Here is a 25,590-nt window from a genome sequence, read left to right on the forward strand (position 1 = left end):
GATGAGTGACGTGGATATTCTCAGGAAGACTGTTCCAGAAAGAGGAAATTGCTAACTGGTTGTCCAAAAGCCCTGATGCAGAAGTGTGTGGCTGCAGCAGAACAGGTTGAGGCAGATCACACAGGGAATTTTAAGACTTGTAAGGGCATTGCCTTTTGTTCTGAGTAAAATAAGGACCCCTTGCTGGATTTTAAACATTGAAGTAATGTGATTTACTTTACATTTAAAAGAAGCACACTGGCCACTATCATAAGAACAAGCTGAAGTAGAATCAGGACAACTAATTAGTAAAGACTTTAAGGAGATGAGGGTTTTATTAAATGATCAATCTACTCAACGATTTGGAGAAAGAGAAGACACAACATAATCCTTGATTATCAGCCATATATGAATCGTATAATCAAGTTCTATCGTATGCATTGTCATTATGCCTGATTAAATATGTATCCATATGCAAGAGGCATACATTTTATAAAACAAAGAAATGAAATGTTTAACTGGAAACATACTTACATTAATTAAAGCTTGACCTAGATAAGTGCTGGCCTCTTGTGGTTCTTCATTTTGAAAGAGGTCAATTTTTATAGATCATTCTTTGTTTAAAGAAAACATAAAGGAGCGACTAAAGCTTAGAGATCAATTTCTGTTGCTTCATTATCTTTCTTGAGGTGTGCATCTAGGCACAAATGGTTTTTCTAAGAGGGTAACATCTTTTCAGAGTTCAGGTTGCTTTTTGCTATTGCCTTTTGTATTGAGTTTGGAGCACAGAGTCCTTCTCTGCTTAGTCTCAATTACCTTGAACTATCTGAATTGTTTCTTTGTGAAGTCCAGTGTTTTGTACATGAGGAAAAGTTTTATTGGTAGCAGCGGTATCCAGGGTATTATACAATATGGTATTAAGCCTGGTTAACATTTCAAGAAAAGTAGAGATTATGCACGACCACTAGGTACTATAAGTACTGTTTGATGATACTTTGATTTATAATGTGGGGAAAAATGCACTCTCATGCAAAAATAAAAATAATAACAATAGAGAAGCATTTATTGACTACAATATTATGTGAAAGACCCTGAAGGACCGAGAATTTTCCACTCTAGACCACACATGTCCTAGTCCCCACAGGCATTCCTCCCCTACTACCTCTTGCACACAACTTTGGTCCCTATCTGCTCCCCTGCACCCCTCTTGATGACCCAGACTATCCAAACAGGCTTTTAATCCATAAGAACAGTCCTTTTGTTCTCAAAACTAGCTGAACTTCAGCCAATCATCTCCTGCTAATGCCCTGTGAAACACTCCTCTCTCCTTCCCAAGGTCTTTGGGAGACCTCCTCCTGTGCCTGACATTTTCAAATGAAAGCTTCCACTAATAGTACTCTCACTGATTTTCTTCTACAATGTTTAGTCACATTCCCTTCCCCTCACATTGGCTTTAGAGAAGAATTATTTTGAAGATGTATGTCATACAAAAATTTTAAAAAAGGAAATCTAGGGTTCTGTTTTGGATCATGATGAGGATCGGGCCTATATTTTATAACATCATAATTGCCAAGTGGTTTAATACCTGACATAAACTGCATAATGTTTTGGGACCTCCAATGGACACAAAACAAGGAAATACATATACATACAGATGTATTATAAAACAAAACAAGGAAATACATATTATACATACTAAAGCATATTGACTAATTACGTTCCTGGAAATATAAAATTTGGGTTCAGACAATACTCCTTTTACACTTGACAGTGTTGAATTTTACCTAAACCCCGAGATCCTGGAAAAGAGTGGTGGTTCAGAAGTCCCTCCACCCTGTTGTGTTCCAGGAAACTGCCGACTGCAAAGAACCGTCCTTCCCCTATGGCTTAGAGAAGACTCACAAAGACTCATGGATGTCCCTCTGTTTACCTGGGACAAAGCGAGACACAGATTCTGCAAATTCCCATTTTTTGCCTCATAAGTGATTAGCTAACTTTGACCCAGAACTTTGACCCACCCTTAGCCTGAGACAGCATGCAAGCCCTTCTAAAATGCCCCTCCCAGAAGAGACTGACGTCTGGGCAAAACATCCTTTGATCCACTGCCTGGTCATCCCACTCCCCCACAGCTGGTTCTTCGCAGGCTTGTTTACTCCTCCCTATAAAAGGAAGGACTTTTTCTGCCTAAACTTTGAGTGCTGGCAGATCTCTTGGTCAGCGAGTGCTTCCTATTACAAGTCCCCCTCCTTCTAGTGCATTAATTGCCTTCCTCCCTATTAGAATAATCCTTTTAAATAAAGTTCTTTTTCTTCTTCCTTTTGTTTTTTTAAGATTGGAACCTGAGCTAGCAACTGTTGCCAATCTTTTTTTTTTTCTGCTTTTTCTCCCTAAGTCCCCCCAGTATACAGTTGTATATTTTAGTTGTGGGTGCTTCTAGTTGTGGCATGTGGGACACCACCTCAGCGTGGCCTGACAAGCGGTGCCATGTCGGCGCCCAGGATCCGAACCAGCGAAACCCTTGGCTGCTGAAGCAGAGCTCATGAACTTAACCACTCGGCCACGGGGCCCGCCCCAAGTTCTTTTTCTTCTAAATCTAGATTTGTTTTTATTTGACCCATGGTTCATCTAAGTAGCTAAAGGAAATTGCTTCTCATGCTCCTATGTAGTCTTATTAAATGAACCTGTATTACCAGCCAAAGCAGGTGATATGAAAATAATTTTTAGTAAACTGTGCATGAAACAAAAACTTATTTGTGATTCCCTTTCCTTAATTTCCTATTTCCACTGGGAAACAGCCAGGAGGCCTCAAAATTTCCAGTTGCATTTGCTGCTTTTTGCTCAGTTAATATGTGTGAATTTTGGTCAACATTGCTTAATTATAATTAAAAACTGCTCAAATAAACTGTAAAATAATAAATAATCTCTAAAAGTTTTTTTCTACCACTAAAAATGACAAATAATAACAAGCAGGGCTTAACGAAGTTCCCCCATTCCCCATTTTGCTAATGAAATGTCACCCTGTGGACTGTCTACTCATTGGTGAATGGAAACTACATTACTCTTTTGATGAATTATTTCCATTGTGGATTAAATTACACACTTGGGACTGTGCTACTTATACCACAAGAATTGTATTTAATCCTCATTAGATCCAAGGAAAGAAGTCATTGATAAAAAAAGGCGTTGATATCTCCCTTTCACAAGTGGACTTTCTTGCTTTTTGGCTGCAAAGCATTCATGTTCTCTCCCTGAAAACACCCTGATTTTGAGGAATTAGCCTCATCTCCAACAGTCACATCTGGTAGGACTTTAATCAGTGGTCCTGTCCTCCTGTCATCCATGCCAAACCAGACTGAATGTGACTCAGACCAAGCCAATTTCTCTGGAATTTGGTTATTGAGTCAGACACAAGCGTTTAGAATGGTTGGAACTCATCCACTGGAGGTCCTACATCCTCATCAGACTGAATTTGCATATTCACCTCTTCCTGCAAATCAGGCTTCCCAGGCCTCTGCAGCAACCCTTGTTCTTGATTATTTCCCAGCCTGTTTTTCCATCCTTTTACTGATATTGTCAGCTCCCAACAGCCTTCCAATAAAGTCCCCTTTGCTGAAGTTAGCCTCAGTTGATTTCTAGCACATTAGAACTAGTATTATGCATGTTTCATTTTAACGTCCAGGGGTACCAAAGTATGAGTCATTTTTCTAATTCTCTCTTGGTAGCAATATCCACCTTATCGTCCCAGTCTAGGACTCATTGGCCTAGGAGACCTTCTGTAATTCTATTGATCACATATTTTGCATTCTTCTTAAAGTTGGAAGGTTGCTTATGATAAGTTTGATAATAATTTGTAGTATGAAAAAAATCCATTTAAATTTGTCCTGAATCTAAATTCTTGGGAGCAATAGATCAATCTGAAATACAAGTAGTATGATCAAATATATCACAGAAGGTTATTTGATTATGACAAACTTTCTCAAAACAAAGAACTGTCTTTGATCTTCTAAGAAGTGAATGTAGAGCAAATGAATTAGTGTAATAATTATAATCATTAAACAAAAATTAAATTCTCATTTAGGGTTTATTATTCTACTTTAAGTGATCTGTAACATATTCATAATATTTAATAATATGTTACTATGTCATCTTTAGACAAAGTTTCAAAAAGTCTAAACTTCTAGGGAAATATGTTATAATTAGCATATATTAACACATACATTTTATATGTATATAGTATATACTATTATGTTAATATATTAACATATTTCTAATGTTAATATATTTATATATACGTAAATGTTTATATGTGTTATATATGTGTTTATATGTTACATATGTTACATGTTTATATATACATATTTCATATACGAATATATTCATATGAACATGTTTTACTGTGCTACCACATGATAACTAATTAATTTAAGCTTAAACTAGTTTCTAAATTAAACTAGCAATAGTTTATCTAAATAGCTTTATTATAATAAATGTTGGAAAGCATATTTAACTGAAACTTTTTCTGCGCAGAGAACACTTTTTTATAAATCACAAACTAAGGGTACCAATAAAGAACTGCCTCAGCTAATTAATTTATTCTCAAACCAAGTTATTTTTGGTAGATGTCCCTAATTTTTAATTTACAACATCACTTTAACCAGTTACTATACGCCCATCTTCGAATAGTTTCAACCAGTAATTCTGTTATAAAAATTCAGTGCAGAGGTTTTATTGAGATAGTTTTGTAGCTGAGACAGCTGTTTGCTTATGGATGATTTAACTTCTCTTTTTCACACTAAAATTATTAAAGCAGCCATCTGCTTAGTTACCTATCTGAGGGAATGAGCCAAGCTGAAATTACCATTTGAGGAGACTTTCCGGCCTTGTGTGCTACAGCAGCTCACTGTCAAGAACAGACGGGTTGGATTTTTAGTTAGGTTTGCCCCCAAGAAGCATCATAAAGAGGGAGTGATTAGGATTCCAGCCTGCTGCAGGCCCACAGATGTAGATTCAAATGGAACCTCCACCACTTGCTATCCATGTCTTTGTGGACGTTTCTCAACCTCTCAAAGTTTTAGGGAACTCATCTGTACAATGGGCAGAGTAATCAGACCTACCACAAAGGGTCTCTGTGAGAAGTTAAGTAGATAGCACAAAACCCAACAAAGAAAAAAGCACCACAAATGTTAGCTATTTGCAGTGATAGTTATAGAAACTCCTCAGGTTTAAAGATTGTAAGTCCTACTTAGCCTTTTGTTGAGGTAAAAGGTTTATGTATAACTGGTAATGCAGGGAGTTCCAACTCAGGAACTTGTCAATATTTTTTCAAAAGCCTGATTAAAGAATCAATAGGCATTGCAGCTGGCCGGAGGGATATGCAATACAGGCTTTCCTGATCTCCTGAACTTATTTCCTCTGTTAATGCAGACCTGTGCAGACTCCACCCAGACCATACCTCAGTAACGCTCCAGGTGTCATGGACCATATTGTTCACGACATTAGGAGTTATCCTCTCTAGGGTGTCGCACAGGATAAAAACATGTTCATCCAATCTGGCAGTTGACTCAGAAATAATTCTGCCTTTTGAATTTTGTAACTGATGCTTTTCTTTTTTGTTTGTTCGTTTGTTTGCTTGTGTCACCTTGGCCCTGATGAAATGATGATGAAATGACAGAAACCAAGTTTGTGACCACTCTCCAGGGACTCTGCAGGGCTTTGTAGCATCTCAATTACTAGTCTCACTCTGACTTCTTCTGAAATTTCTTTCTATTCTCTTTGCTTTATTTTTCTGACTCATGTTAAATGTATTTTACCTTGCTTTATTGTATGAATCACTATATACTGCCTTAAATTCTCTTTGAATAAGGTGGAACATCAAAAAAGAATTAAATTTAGCCTCTAATACAACTTAGATATAAATGAAAATATCTAAAAATACCATTTCTGTTGCTGCTGATACAAATGGAATTTTCTTATATAAACATGTGGTTGAATTTATTTCTCATGTTAAAAAAACAGCAGCCCAGACAGAGGTAAATTGTGTCTAAATTGGAGAAAGTTAAGAAAAGAACAATCAATGCGATCAAAAGAATACAAGAATTGGCTCTTGTTGATCAGATATCTGAATTGAGTGGCTACACAAGGAAATGGTATATTTATCTTGTACCATGGGTTGGAGAGAATTATAAAAAATAATAAGCTTTTCTATTTGGCAAAACTTCTGGACTATAAGACATAAAATAATATGATAGAAGAAGTTTGAGAGAAATAAATGCTCCTATGTATTTTGGAAATCTTTATAAAGCAACTGTGATTCAAAGGTTTTAATGGAACCATATATCATGACCTTATTTTTACCCTGCAACTGCTTTCTAGTTATTTTCTATTTGGTGCAAGCAAAAGCTCTGAAAAATAAAGTGAACTTAATGATGTGATATTTGGGAAAAGTAAATCAGAGATTATAACACTCTACCTTTTCTTTTGCTTTGTTCTTCATTTTCTTCATCTATGTTTCTAAAGATTTTTTTGATGAAAAGTTAAGTGTAATAGGAAGCTATAAAATGCCTTTTTTTCACTGTTTTTATTAATGGATCTCACATTTGCAACATGAATAATCACTTCCCTTTCAAATCACAAGATAGAATATATCTGTATATATTAACTTGTTCCTCCATTACATGCTAGTAAGTACTTACTCAAATTCTTTAAAAATATATAGCACAAATCATAAGTTGAAATAAGAATATTAGAACCAATATATGGGTACCTTCATTATAATTGCCTCTTATGAAATAAGTTGATTTTTCTTTTCCATAATCGATCTCAATTTATTCTTCAAGTTGCTATTTTCTTGAACAGAATGCTTGCTCCAACAGTACTTTATTCTTTAATGCTTACACTGTTCTCACAGCGCAAACACAGGCAATGTGAGAATGTCTCTACCTGCTCAAACACTCAAAAAATAGTGTTTTTCATTGGTCTTTGATCAAAGTATATTTTCAAGTAAGGAAGATCCTACTTATCTCATCTTGAAAGCAACGGCAATAGTTCAAATATTTCAAACATTATTTTTAAGTAAAAGCAAAATTAAAGCATCCTCAATGGAATTATAGGAAGTAGTTTGTTTGGTTTTGGCTTTGTTTTCATTGTTTCCAAAAGTCTGAGTACCAAAAAAAGCAAAAAAGAGAAAAAATCTTGATTCTGACAAGACATACCATCTAAACGTAACAGCTAAGCTCCATTCTTTTTTTTTTTTAATATGTTGCTGAGAAAGATAGATGAGGGGCACAATTATGTATTTACATTTTTCTGTATCATATGACTAAACGGAAAATATTAACTGAGGAAGTTGATTTATTATCCTTCAATACTTTTTTATTTCTCCCAATAGAAACTGGTATATTTTGACTGTAAGCGTTCAGATATTTGTTAATTAATGAATGATGAGTATTATGACCATTAAAATAGGAAACAAACCTATTGAAGGCAAGTACCCCAGCATAGATGACTCTTTACTGAATCAACATACAATGGAATCTTAAGAAAAAGTAAAATATAGCTGAAAGGTCATTTGATTTTGGTTAGTTCTGTATATAGGAACATACATGTAAATTTGGGAAATCCAAGTGATGGAAAATAAGAAAAGAAAAAATTAATATATGTGAAAGATATTATCAGAGACAAAATACTAATTATTGTGAATTTGAGCCATTTTGACAGAAGTTTAATCCTTAGTGTAAACAATTTATTCTTACTGTGCTAGGATAGCATACCTTCAAATAACAAGTAAAAATTCGTTAAAAATGAGACTCTGTGAGCCTCTAAAATAGAACAACAGAAAGTGAGAGTCATGGAACATCCTGCTTTGTAACTACTGTTCCATGTTGACACGTTGGGAATAATTTAAAATTCTGCCATATGACACTAAAAACTAATTGGATTTTAAATTTCGACTTTTTTCCACATTTCAAGGAATTAAGCATTAAAGATACTACTGCAATGTGCATGAGTATCGATATCAAAAACTATTTTGTAAAAGTCTAATTGCATTCTGCACTATCTTCAGTTGTGTAAAGAACTATGACTACTTATAACAGAAGTTGAAAATAAGTATTTCTTCTTGCAAAGAGAAGGGGTAACTTCTCCTTCTCTACCAAAATAAATCCCAAAACTATTTCAGAAAAATAGCAGGTGAATTACCTTTGTATTGAAACAATGAATCACCATGACTTTGAATAAAACCAAATCACATTTATCTTTTGTTTAAAGAATCATGAATTATACTTTGACTATTAAAAAGCAGGATTTCATTTTATATTGACATTGGGTTTTATTTTTATGACAAGTGTAGCTGCTCCTGACGCAGGAAGGGTTAATAATCACTGGAAAAGGCTTGCCAACAAACTGTGACCTGGAGGTGAGAAGGCCGGTTAGCCAATGACGGGTAAGACTTCCAGGGGGAGGCAACCTAAGCCAGGCATCAGTCGCCCGGGGGCACAGATGGAGACACGATATCGATATTGGGAGCAGGAGGAGCCGTTGCCTAGGAGGCCTTGCCTGCTCCGAGATAAAAATATACGAGCACAGCAATAACATGATAATATCAAAACAGAGGCCAAGGGAGGGCTCCTTGAGAAATCACTAAGAATTCTTGGCATTCGCTAATTACTTCATCCAGAACACTTGTGTATGTTTAACAGGTGTAAGCTATGTATATATTGAAACGCTGGTTATAATAAACTCAGAGTGGCCATCAGCCCTCTCCGCATCTATCCTGATGTGTACATTGGATTGCAACGCCGACAACAAGTGTCAAAATATTTTACAGATATTATGAGCCTATTACACAAAACATTATTTTCAAAAGTTGTATTATGGAAATGTCTGTGTTTCATTATCAGATAAAATTTAGATCATTTATGATCACTCTCTGTTGATAACCTTTTCAGCTTCAACTTCATCTTTGTGATAAGTACACTTAAAGGAAATTGGTATGTGATTGGCAATACTTACAGCAATTTAATTTAGAATACAGCAGACAAAAAAGACTATACAACTAAAGAAACTCTCAGATACCATAATATATTTCATATGTTCCAGCTTGGCTTATGTATATATGTATATGTGCGTATATATATATATATATATATATATATTTTAACAGATATTCACTAGTTTCATAGGATAGGAGCATACCTGATGTATATCATATACTCAGTTTATGTGGACATAAACGAGAAAAAAGAAAAGAACTTAAGTGTAGGGCTAATAAAGTGCCTGTGGGGAGGAGATAATGGAGTTTTAACCCATTGCCAAGTTGAGAAATCAGTAGGATGATGGTGAGAGAAGAACCCGACATCCAGGGCATTTATCGATGTGAATCAAATATTGCTAAATAAAATCAATCCTCCCCAAGAAGAGAATACTATTACTTTCACATGTATAATTTTATCAATTTACTCAGTTGCCAAGTAAGGCAAACACTATTTTTGTTTTGTCCATCTGCTCAGACACAAAATCTAGGAGTCATTATTATGTCTTCCCTTTTCTTATACAGCCAATCCATAACAAATTCTGCAGGGTGTACCTTCAAAATATATCCTTAATCTAATCACCTCTCCCTATGTCCACCGCAAACACCAGTCCAAGCCACAGTGATGTCATTCCTGGACTATTGCTATAGAATCATAACTGGTCACCTGCTCTCCAGTCAACAACCTTTTAAAACAGAAGCCAGAAGGTTATTTCTTTGCATGAAATTTCTAAGGCTACACTGTCCGAAAGAAATATAATGCAAGTCACATATGCAAGTTCAAATTTTCTAGTACCCACATTAAAAAATTAAAAGTAAAAATGGTGAGATTAATTTTAATATATTTAACTCAATATATCCAAAAATGGTCATTTCAATATATAATCCATATAAAAATATTAATGAAATACTTTCCTTTTGTTTTTTTGTATTAAGTATTTGAAATCTGGTGTATATTCTATGCTTACAACACCTCTCACTTGGACCTGCCACATTTCAAGCACTCAATAACCTCATGTGGCTAGTGAGTACTATATTGGACAGTTCTAAAGACTTTGTATCTTATACAGAATAAAATGTTAAATCCTTCAAGTACGAGGTCCTATATAACTCATTTCCCTTATTGATATGACAAATATGCTCTTACATCTGAGTTTTCATATCTGCAGTTTCCTCTTTCTTGGATAACTTCCTCAAGCCCTTCTCCCACTCCTGCAACATCATCATAGCCACATGACTTTCTCCATCATTTCTTTCAAGTTTCTATTTAGATTTCAGATCATTAGACAGGCCTTTCTCAAACATTCTATATGAAATAGTGCCTCTCTTCCATGATCTCATATTATGTCTCCTATTTGTCTTTATTGCAATTATTGCTACCTAACATCGTATTATACGTTAACTTATTACTATCATTTTATTTGCTGTTTCCCTCAATAGAATGTAAGCTCCATGGGAAGAGGGGGTTTGCTTTGTTCACTGCTAAATCTCCAGCGCTTACCACCAGGAAGGACTCTTTATTTAATGAATAAATCTCCACCTTCAGGACATGGATATTAGGACTCACAGAGTTTAATTAACTGGCCCAAGACCTCCTAGCTAGTCATTGATGGTCTGGGGCTAGAGCCTAGGTCTTCTCAATTCAAAAGGAACAACAGCCTTCCTGGGGATAAAAAGTTAATATATTGCTTAGAAATTTCATGTGAGATTTTTCCCAAAGTGGTTTCTTATGGGAATTTGAATAGAATAAATAAGCATTGTAACTTTTTTCAATTTAGAAAATCTAATATTCTAAATTAAGAGTGACGAGTTAAAGTCCACAGGCTAAATCCAGCCTACTACCTGTTTTTTGAAATAAAATTTTATTTATAAATTTTTATTTATAAATGTTATAAAGTATGTTATTATTAAAATTACTAATTTAAAATTATTATTTTTAAATTTTAAATTATTAATAACATTTAAATATTATAATAAAAATAATTTAGTAAAACATTTAAATATTATTAAAAATTATAAAATATTATTTTTAAATTTATTATTAAAATATTAATATCTGCTCCTTTACAGAAAGTTCCCTAACCCCTCCAACTCTAAAAAAAAAAAAGAAGGTAAAAATGATCAAAGATAATGTGCTTATTGATTTGCCTTTCAACTTAACCTTTCTTCTCAATATAAAGTCTTTATTACACTGATTTAAGAAAATATAAATGTTGGCATTTATTGTTTACTGTTTCATAGAGTCTATTCCCAAGACAAGTCATAATTCTCATCTAGAAATACATATCTTCATTAGATTTCTAAGTGTGTTTTGCAATCATTCCAGGAGGTATAAGTTAACTTCACAGACATATTTCAAATATTATATAAATATTTCATGGAGATGGGCTCTTCCACACCAAAGCAATAACTGCTTCAATAAAGTTCTACTATCACTGAATTTTCATATTGTATTTAGAAAGTAAGAGAAATGTTTGAGCAACTCTGAGACTGAAATTATCATTTCCGATTCATATCGTAACACAGAATTTCTAAATTCTTTAATTTATACTTTTCAAAAATACCATTTCTTCAGATTCTTAAGGATTTGAATTTTAGAATCTCAAATTTCTTTTATTCGTTTGGGCTTCATGGTGAAGTGGAAGGAGAAAGGAAGAAGACGTTATTTACAAACATTTCTCAGCTGCCTCTTTAAACACTATTGCCAATCATTTGTTGGTTACAGTAAAGTGTCCCTATCCTTATGTTCACAGCTGTTTCTCCTCCTCCTTAATCTCAAGAATTTATAAGAGAAGCACAAGACTCACAAAGAGATAAACGCTAAAGTCAACCTAAAATACTTTGGAACATAGTTATGCAAGGCCACCTGTAAGTGGCAGAAATTCCCATTGGAATTTGCTGAATATATCAATATAATTTAAAAAGAATGTGCTTCATTACAAAGGTTGCATTGGTTAAATTCATAAGAATAAAATAACAAAAGTAATTTAAAAAATTCAGTAGAGTCATTTTAGCCAATTCCAGGGGAGTGGGGAGTAATCATTACCATCACTTTGGCAGCTGACATGTGCTATGAGCATTCTATTTTTCAGACACTGGCTCTTAGCCATCAAAGGATACTAACTCTCTTTCTAAAACTCTCAAACCCTCCCCACTGTGAAATGGATATATTAGGTCATTAAATTTTTCTTTCATCAACTCTCCCAGTTTGTACTGGTTTCGTGCTTACCAAGGAAACTTTGGATTATGATCTGGTCTCATATATGGGTCTGCCTAAAGGAAAAAATAAAAGTGATGATCATAAGGAATTCAAGTTTTCTACCTCATAGGGTAAAGATGTCTCATGGGAAATATATAAAATGGCTTTGATGATGATGTGATTTGTCATCTGAGAATGTCTATAGGAAACGAATGGGCTGGTTAGTCTGGCCACTGGTACAATACATTCTTATTTTTAATTAACAAATTGGTACTTTGCTGTCTAGCTCGGTTATGTGTGTATTTTTATTATTCAACCCTGGACATTAAGAGTGAGTGCTTGGGGCTTCATGATGCTGAGTCAGGTCTAACAGTCCTTATCAATACCACTTCTGTCTACTAAAGTAGCTTTTAAAGAGGGGTCAGAAAGGCTACACACTGTATGATTCCAACTGTATGACATTCAGGAAAAGGTAAAACTATGGAGACAGTAAAAATGGGTTAGTCTGGAAGGGAGAGATGAATAGGGGGAGCATAGATGAATTTTAGAGCAGCAAAACTACTCTACGTAATACCACCATGATGGATATATGTCATTATACATTAGTCTAAACCCACAGAGTGTAGAACACCAAAAGTGAACCTTCATGTAAATTATGAACTTTAGGTGATTATGATGTGAAAATGTAGGTTCATCAATTGTAACGTGTGTCACTCTGGTGCAAGATGTTGATCTTGAGGGAACCTATGTATGTGGGGGAGAAGAGGATATATGGGAATTGCCTGTATCTTCTGCTCAGTTTTTCTGTGAACATAAAACTGCTCTAAAAAATAAAGTTCAGGGGCCTGCCCAGTGGCAAAGCGGTTAAGTTTGCATGTTTAGCTTCCACAGCCCGGGGTTTGCCGGTTCAGATCCCGGATGCACTCATGGCATTGCTTGGCAAGCCATGCTGTGGTAGGCGTCCCAGGTATAAAGTGGAGGAAGATGAGCATGGATGTTAGCTCAGGGCCAGTCTTCCTTAGCAAAAAGAGGATTGGCAGCAGATGTTAGCTCAGGGCTGATTTTCCTCAAAAAAAAAAAATAATAAAACATAAAGAATAAATAAGTCCATCTTTTAATAAAAGGATCAGAAATTTTTGTGCTTAATAATCTTTAAATTAACACAGATTTTTAAAAATCTTCAAAAAGGAATCAGACATGTGCCTGCTATGCTTACTGCACTAGCAATTTATATTTAATTATATCACAAACAACACAAGATTGACATCCTTATTTCAATTCTCAAGACAAGGAAGTGTGGCCTTCAACGGTAAATATCTTGCCCAGAGGTCATACAGCTATAACAGGATTCAGACTTGTCTGTCTGAATCCATAATCTGAGGTCCATTACTAAACCATGCTCTTTGAATAGAATGAGCAAAAACTCTGGCATCTCTCTGCCGTACCCTTCTGACTTTGGGTCACTAACTTCATTTATATAGAATATCTTATTATTCACTGAATGTTCATCATTTCCATCGTCTGAGATGGCTTGTATTATTTAGTTCTCACAACAATCCTATGACATAAGTTTTAATAGCTCTCCTCAACAAATGGTGAAACTGTCCGGGAAACTTTAAATTATTTGCCCAAGCTGGTGTTTCAAGACCAATGTTATATGAAATCAAAGCTCCTTTCACAGTGTTGTATTTCTTTCAAGACTTGAAAGTTGCCTGATTTTTCTCATTCATATCTTCATATCCACTTAAGAGGAACAAATCATATAAATTACTGTGAAATTACTTTTAAGTTGTCATTTTTTTTTCAGTTTTCATACATTTTGTCTCATTATGAAAAAAAGGCATCATGATTTTGTGTGTATAAAATTTTCATTCAATAAAATGCATAGAGTGCCTACTATATAACTGGAATTATAGCAGTAAAAAACAGATTTCCTAGACTCATGGAGTTTATATTCTAGTTGGAAATTGACATGACATGTAGTAAAAATATTAGACAATGCTTTGAAGAAAAATAGAGCAGAATAAAGGCTTAGAGGTTGAAGAGAGCATCACCTGTTTGGGGTACTGTAATCAGAAAAAGCCTGCCTCAACAGACAACATTAAAGCAGCTAAGAGACAGGCATAATTCTAACGTTTTTCAGGTATAATCAGCTATTATTTTGATTAAGGTTAAGTGTATATAAACTGTCTTTACAGAAGTAAACAAGACACTCTATGATTGATATTCTCTGCATAAATGTTGATAATCACTTCCCATAGGGCATTTTATGTAACACCCAAAGGTTAAATTTGTGAAATATCAAGAAATAATTGTGACAAAGTAATATGCTTTTAATACAGGAGAATCACTCATGCCTTAATCAGTGTCTATTGTATTTTATTTGACACATAATTACTAAAAGGTTAGCTATCTGATTATCTGAAGCTTCTTCTGGAAACTTAGAAGTAGAAGATATTTTGCTAGAGGCAAATTGACAGCAATAATTGACGTCTGTCAACCTGAACTCAATAGAAAGCGCAGAATAACAAATACATACCAATATAAAAATTATGAAATGACGGCAAGCTGGGTTAGAGTAGTTAAGAGTGAAATAGTAAAGACATTTTGATAATCCCTGATAGCTTTCAGAATATTAGAGAACTACAGCTTAAAAAGTAATCACCACTTTGTCTGAGTCAACAGTAACACATTCAGCCATGTTCAGTGCACACTGCTCAAAAGGCAAAGTGGCATGGAACATATTCTAGAAAAACTAAAAACATATTGTTTAAAATTAGTTATCTCTGTTTTTAAAAATAATAAGCTTTAGACATCGAGACACATCACTTTGAGAAACAGCATTCCCTGAACAAGCTAGATTGCTGAGATAATGAACTTTTTAAATGATTTGGGGCCACAAAATCAAGATATATGCTCAAATAATGAAAATTATGGTTTATTTCTTATATGCTGCATTTTGAGGTTATGTTGATGCAACAAAAAAAGCACTCCGCATGATAAGATCTCATATCTAATCTTCATCCCTGTTTGAAGGTACTCTCAGAATCTGCTTATTTCAAACGAAGCTAGGAAAAGGCTAAGCTAAATTATTTTTAAGACAGTGTATTAATATATATATTTAATATGAATATTGCAATGATTAAAATGACCTAATCCAATAAAAATTATAGCCATATGAAAATAAATATATAAGTAAACAAAAATCCATTACTCTGTAAGTTCTTCGATCTTTTTTTCCACTAGAGTAGGGGGCACGTTAGAAACAATGACTTGCATATCCAGCTGATTGACCACAGAGACCTGAAAGAAGAGAAACAGAATTCATTTGGCTTTTACTAATTAGCATTTCTATAATCAAAAAATAACATTTTATTTCTTCCCTGGTATGTATAGACACAGTGGTTTCCTATCTTTAAATTTAGGAATAAATGATATTTTTAGTGACACAATCTCCACTAGATGTTGGGGCACGTTGGGAATGGAAAACTATTTGTTATTTACTTAGAAGTTACAAAACTTAAGTGACTTTGACTGTTGTTGGTTTTGTGTTTGTTTTCCTGGTTATTTACTAAGGTATGAAAGAAGGTATTTTTGTTTGTTTTCTAATTGGGTTAAGAACACTCAGGCAAAACTGGCTTTTAGATTTTCTAAGTCTCCAGGGATCATTTATTCATTATGACAAAGAATCTGGGATATTACTAGTTAGAATACTTCATTCCATGGGATCATCACATATAGCCTTCATGTCTGCTTTAGCCAACTTTATGTTTGTGTAGATAAAGAGAAATACACATGTAAACTTACATGTGGGGCTAAGATGAGCTAATTTAACAGCTGCTGAAGAGTCCGTCCTATTAAGTTAACATTTACAGAGTTCCTTCCATGTTCTTATTTAGAAAAATGGAAGAAAAATAATAGCATTTATTATCTGTTTACAACATACCATTTACCTTTTTTCTCAATACTCTCTAGGCTTTAACTCATTTAATTCTAACAACTGCCATATCAGGTAGTTATGACTATCATTCCAATTTTTAAATAAGAAAACTAATAAAACAAAGAGACACCAAATAACTTGGTTCCAATTTAAGTGCAGGCTGTCCAACTCCAGAACATGTGCTCTTTCCTATTACCCAAAACTGATATAAAAAATGTGAAGTCAAGTCATATATTGTTCTGCACATACATCACACAGTATTAAAATTGTGAAAATGCATATGCACCAGGACCATGAATCGAATACTCTGGATTAGCTATACTAGCATCATACAACTGAATATAATTTATATTAGGAAATAATTTCGTGATGACATGTAGATATAGGTTCCTTGTTTTCTACATATAGTTGCCCACAGCTGCCTGAAATTCCAATGTCTTCAGGGCAGGCAAGTAACCTAAACGAACGACTGTGGAGAAGGACAACAGAAAAGAATACAAACAAAAGCCACTGCTTGAGAAGGCAGCAGCATAAGTAGTAGTCTTAGGTTTCAACTAAATTAAAAATCTTATCTTCACTCACTCATACTAAAAACTTTTCAATGATCTCCCATTACTTTTAGGAAGAAGTTCCAATATTTTTAATATGGCCCATGGCTTTTATATGAACTGCCTAGTTCCATCTCCAGTCCTGGCTCTCATTCACTTTTCCTCTCCCACTCTTTCAAGCTGATTAAATACAGATCAGTTATCCAGACCTGTATCATTTCTTTTTCTTCTTGGTCCTGGCACATGTTTTTCCTTCTGCACAGTCTTATTTCTCTTCATATCTCCATTCTCTTGACTGAAAGGATTTCAGATCTTATCATAAATATCATTTTGTTAGGAAAATTTCCTTGTGTATATGTTATGATTTATAAATATATCACACTATGATTACTTTGAATTGAATCTTTCTAAATATATTTTGGATAATTTTAAAAGTATACTTTTTAATTTCCATACAATGGTTTATAGAGTCCAAATAAGAAATCCATAACCTTCACATTGCCTAAGTACATAGTACATATATAATATGAATACTTATATTTTCTTTGTGTTACTATAACACTTAAATTATAATTAATGTAGTGACCTTATTGTTTAACCTTAAAGTACCACAATGTGCATATCTTAACTAACAGGAAGAAAAATGACATTATTTTATATAAGGTTTACAGATTTTAACTTGATCAAAATTCTATGTCAACCTTAATATTTTCTATGTCAAAAGCTTCTTGGCTTAGATTGGCCTTTTTAAATTCCATTGCAGCTTTACTCTTATAAATGAGGATGTTCATGTCTTCATGCCCACCGCAATCATGGAGATTTGTCTTCACCGTTATTTAAGAAGAAAAATATTTGATCATTGATGTTTGCGTATATATAAAGGTTAAACTTGTCCAGAGAACTAAGTGAAGAGAACTGTGAAAAATGAAGACTTAATAAGACGTAAACAGCAAAAGAAAAATTATACTTGATTCTGTCTTTATGTGACAAATATTTCCAATAATAATTATACTTAGATTTTTCATTAGATGCATCAGCGAAAAGTCCAAATAATCCTCACTTCCAAGTTGTTGGAGCTTCCATGGGATAGATGCATTGGTGTTGAATATTTTGAATAGACATTAATATCAAATTATCCCTAGGAACAATCTACCACTGAGCTTGTGTACAGCCTATGAAAAGGTCAGGACAGAAAAGTGATATTATTGGGTGAAGTCAAATATAACTTAGTCAGGGATCACCAATGTCATCAATAGGGATTTTGGTCAAACAAGGGAGTCACGTCTATTGGAACATTAATTTGCTCCACAACACTTTCTTTTGTTTTGTTAATTACAAAAGTCCTTAAAGTAACTTAAACAAAAATTTCTTCCATTTTAATTTCTCCAGCACAACTCTGTGAAGCCTTTTAAAATCTTAAGAGGCTCCAGTCAATTCTCTATTAAAAATGAGATCTGCAAACCAAATAGAAATCCAGTGCTTATGGCGCTCTATCATAATCATGTATAAAACATATTATCATGTGTTTTTCAAACATCAAAAAAAAACCCATAAAGCTATATTTTTAATATCCTAAATCATAGCTATTAACAACCTAGATAAAAATTAATCACATATATGTTTTAGAAAACCTATTTCAAATAAATTGAAAAGTTCTCTGAGCTGAAAACACTGACACTGGGTGATAGTGCATAGGTCTACCCCCTTATCTGAAGTCTTAGCTACTCACAAGTACATCTGCTTTGCCACTTAGTCCCTTCCCATAGTCGTCAGTTGCAATGACTTGAAACTTGAAGTAGGACCTCCTCATATTATGGAAGAGCATAGCAGTTTTGATAAGCCCTGTATATGTTTCCACCACAAATCCTTCTTTTCCCTCTTTAATTGGTGGTATTATGAGTCTGTATGCCATGGCACTATAATTGCCGGTATCTTTATCAGTAGCCTAGGAGAGAAAAAAACACAGAGTATAAATAAGCAGGAAGAAAATAACCTTTTATTTCTGTTTGTAAGACTGATGTTTCTTGTGTAATAATAACACAATAAAACCCTCCTAAAAGTCTATTTTTCGGGATATCATTATGTAGATTTATAGACTTTGTGTCCACAGGTTGAATGGTTGTTATTAGAATGATAATGACTACTGAACTGTGAATACAAAGGACATAGACACTACTGCTAATAGTGAAGTCCAGTCAATGAATCAAGTGTTTTGATGGGCATGTCTGATGGGTTCCGCTCTGGGATGTGATCCAAATTGGTTTAAGGAGGCGGTGGTTCTTTACCTAACCATTCTCTTGTATAATTAGCATAATATGTGGTTGTGTTTTTGATCTAATCTATTTCCTAAAGGGAAAAAAATAAAATAATGAACTAAAATATCTCAGATGGCAATAAGATAAAGTTCAAAGCTTTTAACCAATAAATCTAAAGATGCACAAAAATATTCTAATTAGCTAATGCCATATAATAATTAGAAAGGGTTAGAATACTAATCCAGCTTCAATTTTCATAATTCTATCTCTAGATTAACCACATTTGTTCCCGGTTGAAGGTTCTTAGGATCTACATGTTAAGATTTCTTAACATTTACAATTTAAAAAGGTAAACAGTTGTTCAGAATACATTTTTTGTTGTTTTTTTTTTAATAAAGCTGTGAACATGATAGATTAGCCTGGCTTCATGGCTTCTTCTTCAGGGATATTTTTCAGAATGCCAATTTAAGAATTATTTCACAGTGACATATCTGGAAGAGGATTGGTGGATAGAAGAATTTTAGTGAATTTATACAAGGCTATAGATACACCTGATTCATAATACTAGATATGTAAGTTTTATATTATTATTATTTTCATTATCTTGCTATTCTTACTTTTACCAAAGATATTATTATTATCATGTATCAAGCGTTTAAGATTTGCCATTACAATGCTAAGAATTCTAGAAAAAATCTTATTTAATAAAAGTCAAACTCTGAGGAATGTATTAATCTAATTACTTAATTTATTGCTATCCAGTAGAACTTTCTGCAATGATAAAAATGCTCTAAATGTGCTTTGTCCAATACAGTAGCCACTAGCCACATATGACTATTGAACATTTGAACTGAAGCTAATGTGACTAAGAAACTGAAATTTCAGTTTTAGTTAAATTTAAATAGCCAAAGGCTAAATAGTAAGTGGTAAGGTAGGGATATAAATAATGACAAAGTAGTAAATAATAGCAAATGTGTAGTAAGTTTCAGCATGAGCTTGACTCTCCAGCTTCAAATTCTATGTAGTGCTTAACCATTTAAAACATTTCAGAATAAGTCTATGCACCTGTTAGACAAGGTAACTTAAAGTAAAAAACTAGATATTTCACTTCAGGATAAAATGTTTCTTAAACTTTCTAAGTTAAAATTCTCAGCTTTAGAATAAGACAAGCTCCAGCTAACAGCTCATCTCTTCAGATGGTCTGTATGGTTTACATAATGGCAGAGCTTAATTTTCATGTTAGAGGAAAAGTAATTCGATTTCAACATGAAGACACATTATCACTAAAAAGAAAAAAAGAACAAAGAAAAAAATAGTTATCAAAGTGTGTCCTTTTAAGCTTTGAACCAAGGAGTCACGCAGCAAAGTGTAGCATAAGAAATAAAAAGCATGTTCCCAACTAAAATTAAAATCAGAGTTTGAATCAAGGAATCAAAGACATTTCATTTACATACTATGAGCACATTTGGAATTAACACCAAATCAGTCAAAGATTTGGTTGAAAATATCCTTTAACTTATGATTAACATGAGCATTTTCCCTGAAATAAACTTTTTACCGTTAATGCAAACTTTATTGAGGTATAACAGACATGCACAAAAAAATGTACAAATCATAAGTACATAGCTCCATAAAATCTTGCAAAATAGACACACTTGTGACCAGCATGTGCATCAAGAAATAAAACACTGGTGGTGTAGCAGTTAAGCTCACACACTTGGCTTCAGCAGCCTGGGGTTACGGGTTCAGATCCCAGGTGTGGAGGTACACAACACCTATCAAGCCATGCTGTGGCAAGAGTCCCACATATAAAATAGAGGAAGATGGGTACAAATGTTAGCTCAGGCTGATCTTCCTCAGTAAGAAGAGGAGGATTGGTGGCAGATGTTAGCTCAGGGCTAAGCTTCCTCAAAAAAATAAAATAAAACATTACCAGCATCCCAGAATGTCCTTCACGCTCTTCCACTCATACTCAGCTCCCCAGGGAAACCACTAGCCTAATTCTGACACCACCGATAGGTTATGCCTATTTTTAAAGTTCACACTGATGGGATCATGATACGTGTTCTGTTTTCTGTCTGACTTCCTTTGCTCAATTTTGTGTCATGAGATTCCAAACCCTTATATTTTAAAATAAACTCTTTAACAAAATACAATCACATTTAGGAAAGAAAAGGCAGTTACAATAAAACCCTTGTGATTGCTTGGTACATTAAGTTTCTTTGCACAGTTCTTACTGATTAACTTCCAATTTCAATAAACAAGTAATTTCACTTTACACTATTCCTAATTTGTTAAATTATGATAATCACAAAGTAGCCATATTTTAACAGTTTTAGATGCTTTTTAAACATCCCTTTTCTGAAACAAATAATCATTTAATGCAAAAGTTTGGGTATGGAATTAGTAATTATAACTCAGAAAAATCTATTTTCTTCTATGATTTTTCATAGCACCTTTGGAGCATCATGTCTACTGGTCCTTTTTTTCAGAAATATAAAACTCTACTGTCACATATATGTTGTCAGTAACGACTCCACTTTAAATTTCTATTTCTTTTAATGGGCTTGATCCTCTTTGGAATCTCAAAGATCTCATTTCAGAAAACACTCATTGAGGATAGTTGACAGAATCATTAGCATCCTTTCAAATCTCCCCCCTCTCTCCTAAGTATACATAGTTGAATACTAGTAAGCTAAACAGTGAATGATACAAATTCCAATAGGTACTGTACTGATGAGCAATTTAAAGGATTTTCAAGTTCAATTTTGGGTCTATTCAATTTTCATCAAACATGATTTAAGACCAAAGCTTATTTATAAAGTGTGACTCTGACGAAAGCTGAGTATATTCATTCACAATTAACAACTGAATGTTCTTTTTATGAAATCAATTACAAGATATGATATATCTAAGTACATGCCAAGTCACACCAAAAATACTGATGAAAACATTAAGAGCACAATTTTACATCTGGTTCAAGATGTGGAAAGCAACCAGGAGTTTCAGCAAAGAGTTGTATCTCTTTGCTTCCTACTTTTTTTATTTGTTTAGGTCACATTGGTTTATAACATTATATAAATTTCAGGCATACATAATTATATTTTGACTTCTGTATAGACTACATCATGTTCACCACCAAAAGTCTAGTTTATCACTAATTATTAGGGAAATGCAAATAAAAACTACAATGGTGATATCACCTCACACCTGTCAGAATGGCTATTATTAAAAGGACAAGAAATAACAAGTGTTGGAGAGGATGTGGAGAAAAGGGAACTCTCATACACTGCTAGTGAGAAGGCAAATGGGTGAAGCCACTATGGAAAACAGTATGGCAATTTCTCAAAAATTCAAAATAGAAATACTGTATTAAACAGCTATTCCTCTTCAGGGTATTTATCCAAAGAACATGAAGACACTAACTTGAAAAGATACATGCACCCCTATGTTCATTTCAGCAATATTCACAATAGCCAAGACTTGGAAGCAACCTCAGTGCCCACCAACAGAAGAAAAGATAAAGATGTGGTATATATATATACAATGCAATAGTACTCAGCCATAATGAAGACAAATCGTGCCATTTGTGACAACATGGATGGACCTTGAGAGTATTATGCTAAGAGAAATAAGTCAGATGGAGAAAGACAATTATTCCTTCCTACTTTTAACAATTTTTTCTTTCTTGAGGAAGATTAGCCCTGAGCTAACATCTGCTGCCAACCCGCCTCTTTTTGCTGAGGAAGACTGGCCCTGAGGTAACATCCGTGTCCATCTTCCTCTACTTTACATGTGGGAAGTCTACCACAGCATGGTATCAATTTAACCATCAACCTACTCCTGGGTGACTGAAGAGTGATGAAAGAAATTAAATAATCAGGCAGACTATTGTTGCTATGAGTCCATGGTCTCTGAGTTCAACTGTGCCTTTGATTTATTTGGAAAATCTATGCTACATGTGTGAGTTTTCTACCTCACTCTAAAATTCACCCTTTTCTTCAAATCACATATTTTTTTCCAGAGTCTCCTCCAGAGATGAGGAAGCTTTAATTTACATAAAAATTGATGCTATCAAGTGTGAAGTCTCTCAACTACTCATCCTATAACTTAAAAAGTACCTGTATCTGCACTTACTCTTACTGTCTTTCTTCATATCTCAGAGGAGCAACTGACTCTTCTCTCTCATTGAAGGTACTTATGCTTTGATCTGAATTCCTCCCATATCTTCTGCATTTAACACTTCATCGGCTCTATTTATGTCTGTTCTTTTAAGCTTTACCTCTACAGACTATAAGACATCTGTCTCTCTCATTAAAACAAAATGAGACTTTTCTTTTACTGTATACCCACTTCTAACACTATTCCCACAACTTCTATGTCTATTTGTCACAGTTTAGTTCCTCAGAAAATTTTTCTACAATCAGTCTCCAATTTCTTACCTCATAATCACCCCTTAACGGCAGCTAGAATTCTGTCCCTATCATGCCACCGAAGCTACTAGAGTCAGAGACTGAGTCTGGTTCATTCTCTGCAACTCCCAGTCCAGTGCTCTTTGAACCTCAAAGCCCATTTACATTATTTATATAATGTTATTGCTGCTGCTGCAAGCTAACGTTTATTGAACTCTTACAATTTTCCAAGTGCTATGTAAATACTTTATAAATATCATCTCATGACATCCTTTCCATTGCCTAAATTTTCTTGATATTATTTTATAGGTGAAGAAATGGAGGCACAAGAGAGATTAGTAACTTGCTCACAATCACAAAGATAGTTGATAGCACAATGTAGGTCTCATTCTAAAACCTGTACTATAACCATCATATTCAATATGTCAGACTAAGCACCAGGACTAACATCTCAGTGAAAATAACAGCAAATTCCAGATAAACAATCTTAAGAATTCTTCATAAATATATCAGGGAGATCAAAAGCAAACATTAAATATGCAATTTGAAAACTAAGTGAAGGCAAGAATACAAAAATCTTAGTGCTGATGGTGGTTCACTTAGACGGCTTTTTGATCATCTAGGTGAACCTAAAATTTAATTTATAAGATCTCGAGTGGCTCAGAGAGTAGGAGGCAAGAGCCAAGGCCCACTCATGGAAGTGGTCTAATAAGACTTCCCTCCTCAGAAACCTCACTGTAGGGTAAAGGAGAAATTCATCTCTCCTTTCCAGCCATGAGGGCCACCACCACCCCAACACTGCATAGACAACTGCCTGGCTTAATACTTGGTGTTGAGTGCAGTGGGGAAAAAACTTCCTTGAGAATCCATAACCAAACACAAACTCTCATTGGTGTTTGCAGCCTTTATTTACAGACCACCAATTTGCCTAACTCAGGGAGAAACTCCAATAATTTTGAATCTGTAAATGCAATGGTCCTGGATTCTACCTGAATGAATAGAAAAGCTACAACCTGAGAATTTGAGAAAAGTGATCTTTAATTGATAATGGCATAGCCTTCTGACAGAGCAAGTATTTTTCCAAAAAAGCCACCTTCAAACTATGCCTCAAATAATTCTAATGAATGAAGTTCCAAGAATGATGAAAAGCTAGAGTAAAATAATTCTCAAAATGAAAACAAAACAAAATATAACAAAAAAGAGTCTGTTGAGGGGCCAGCCTGGTGGTGTAGCAGTTAAGTTTGCACGTTCTACTTCAGCATCCTAGGGTTTGCTGGTTTGGATCCTGGGCGAGGACCTACACACCACTTGACAAGCCATGCTGTGGCAGCATCCTACATACAAAATAGAGGAAGACTGGCACAGATATTTGCTCAGTGACAATCTTCCTCAAGCAAAAAGAGGAAGATTGGCAACAGATGTTAGCTCAGGGCCCATCTTCCTCACCCTCCTCCCCCAAAAAAGAGTCTATTGAGTTAAAAAAGCAAAATCATACCCACAAAGGCCTTAGATATTTGAATTAACAGACATAGAGTATAAAACAAATATGTTTCAGTAAATAATAGAGATATTAAAAAATATGAAGAAAGAGACTAGTTGAACACAAATAAATGTATCTTCTAGGTGTGAAAAATATAAATGAAATTAAAAACTCAGAGATGAAGTTGTTAGCAGATTAGGCACAGCTGATGAGAGAATTAGTGAACTGAATGATAAGGCAAAAAGAATCATCCAGAATACTTCACAGAGCAACAAAGATGAAAAATCAAAAAACATGTTTGAGATATACAATTAAGAGTGAGAAGGTTTAGCAAACCATCAGAGTTTCAAGAAAAATAGGAGAAAGAATGGAACAGAACTTTTTCAGAACTGATTAAAGATAACTATCCACAGGGGCTGGCCCCATGGCCAAGTGGTTAAGTTTGGCGCTCTGCTTCGGCAGCCCAGGGTTTCACCAGTTCAGTTGCTGAGCACAGACCTAGCACCACTCATCACGCCATGCTGAGGTGGTAACCCACGTAACAGAACTAGGAGGACCCACAACTAGAACATACAATTATGTACTGGGGGGCTTTGAGGAGAAGAAGAAGAACAAAGGTTCGCAGCAGATGTTAGCTCAATCTTTAAGATTGTTAGGCCAATCTTTAAGAAAAAAAAAGATAGCTATCCAAAGATTGAAGCCCAATAAACTACAAACATGGTAAATAACAAGTAACCAAACCTAGAACC

General features: G+C 34.3%; 1 protein-coding gene across 3 annotated transcripts in view; it reads right to left on the reverse strand.

Moving 5' to 3' along the window:
* The window catches only part of PCDH15 (protocadherin related 15), a 952,630-nt gene that overhangs the window by 35,176 nt on the left and 891,864 nt on the right, over positions 1 to 25,590 (reverse strand). For all 3 annotated transcript variants that reach the window (XM_070262649.1, XM_070262641.1, XM_070262642.1), the window contains 2 exons: positions 18,424 to 18,639; positions 15,421 to 15,509 (listed from right to left, as the gene is read on the reverse strand). In XM_070262649.1, coding sequence (XP_070118750.1) covers positions 15,421 to 15,509; positions 18,424 to 18,639 — 305 coding nt within the window. The remainder of the gene's footprint in view (positions 1 to 15,420; positions 15,510 to 18,423; positions 18,640 to 25,590) is intronic.

Source organism: Equus caballus, chromosome 1, assembly GCF_041296265.1.
Source record: "Equus caballus isolate H_3958 breed thoroughbred chromosome 1, TB-T2T, whole genome shotgun sequence".
Taxonomy (NCBI): Eukaryota; Metazoa; Chordata; class Mammalia; order Perissodactyla; family Equidae; genus Equus; species Equus caballus.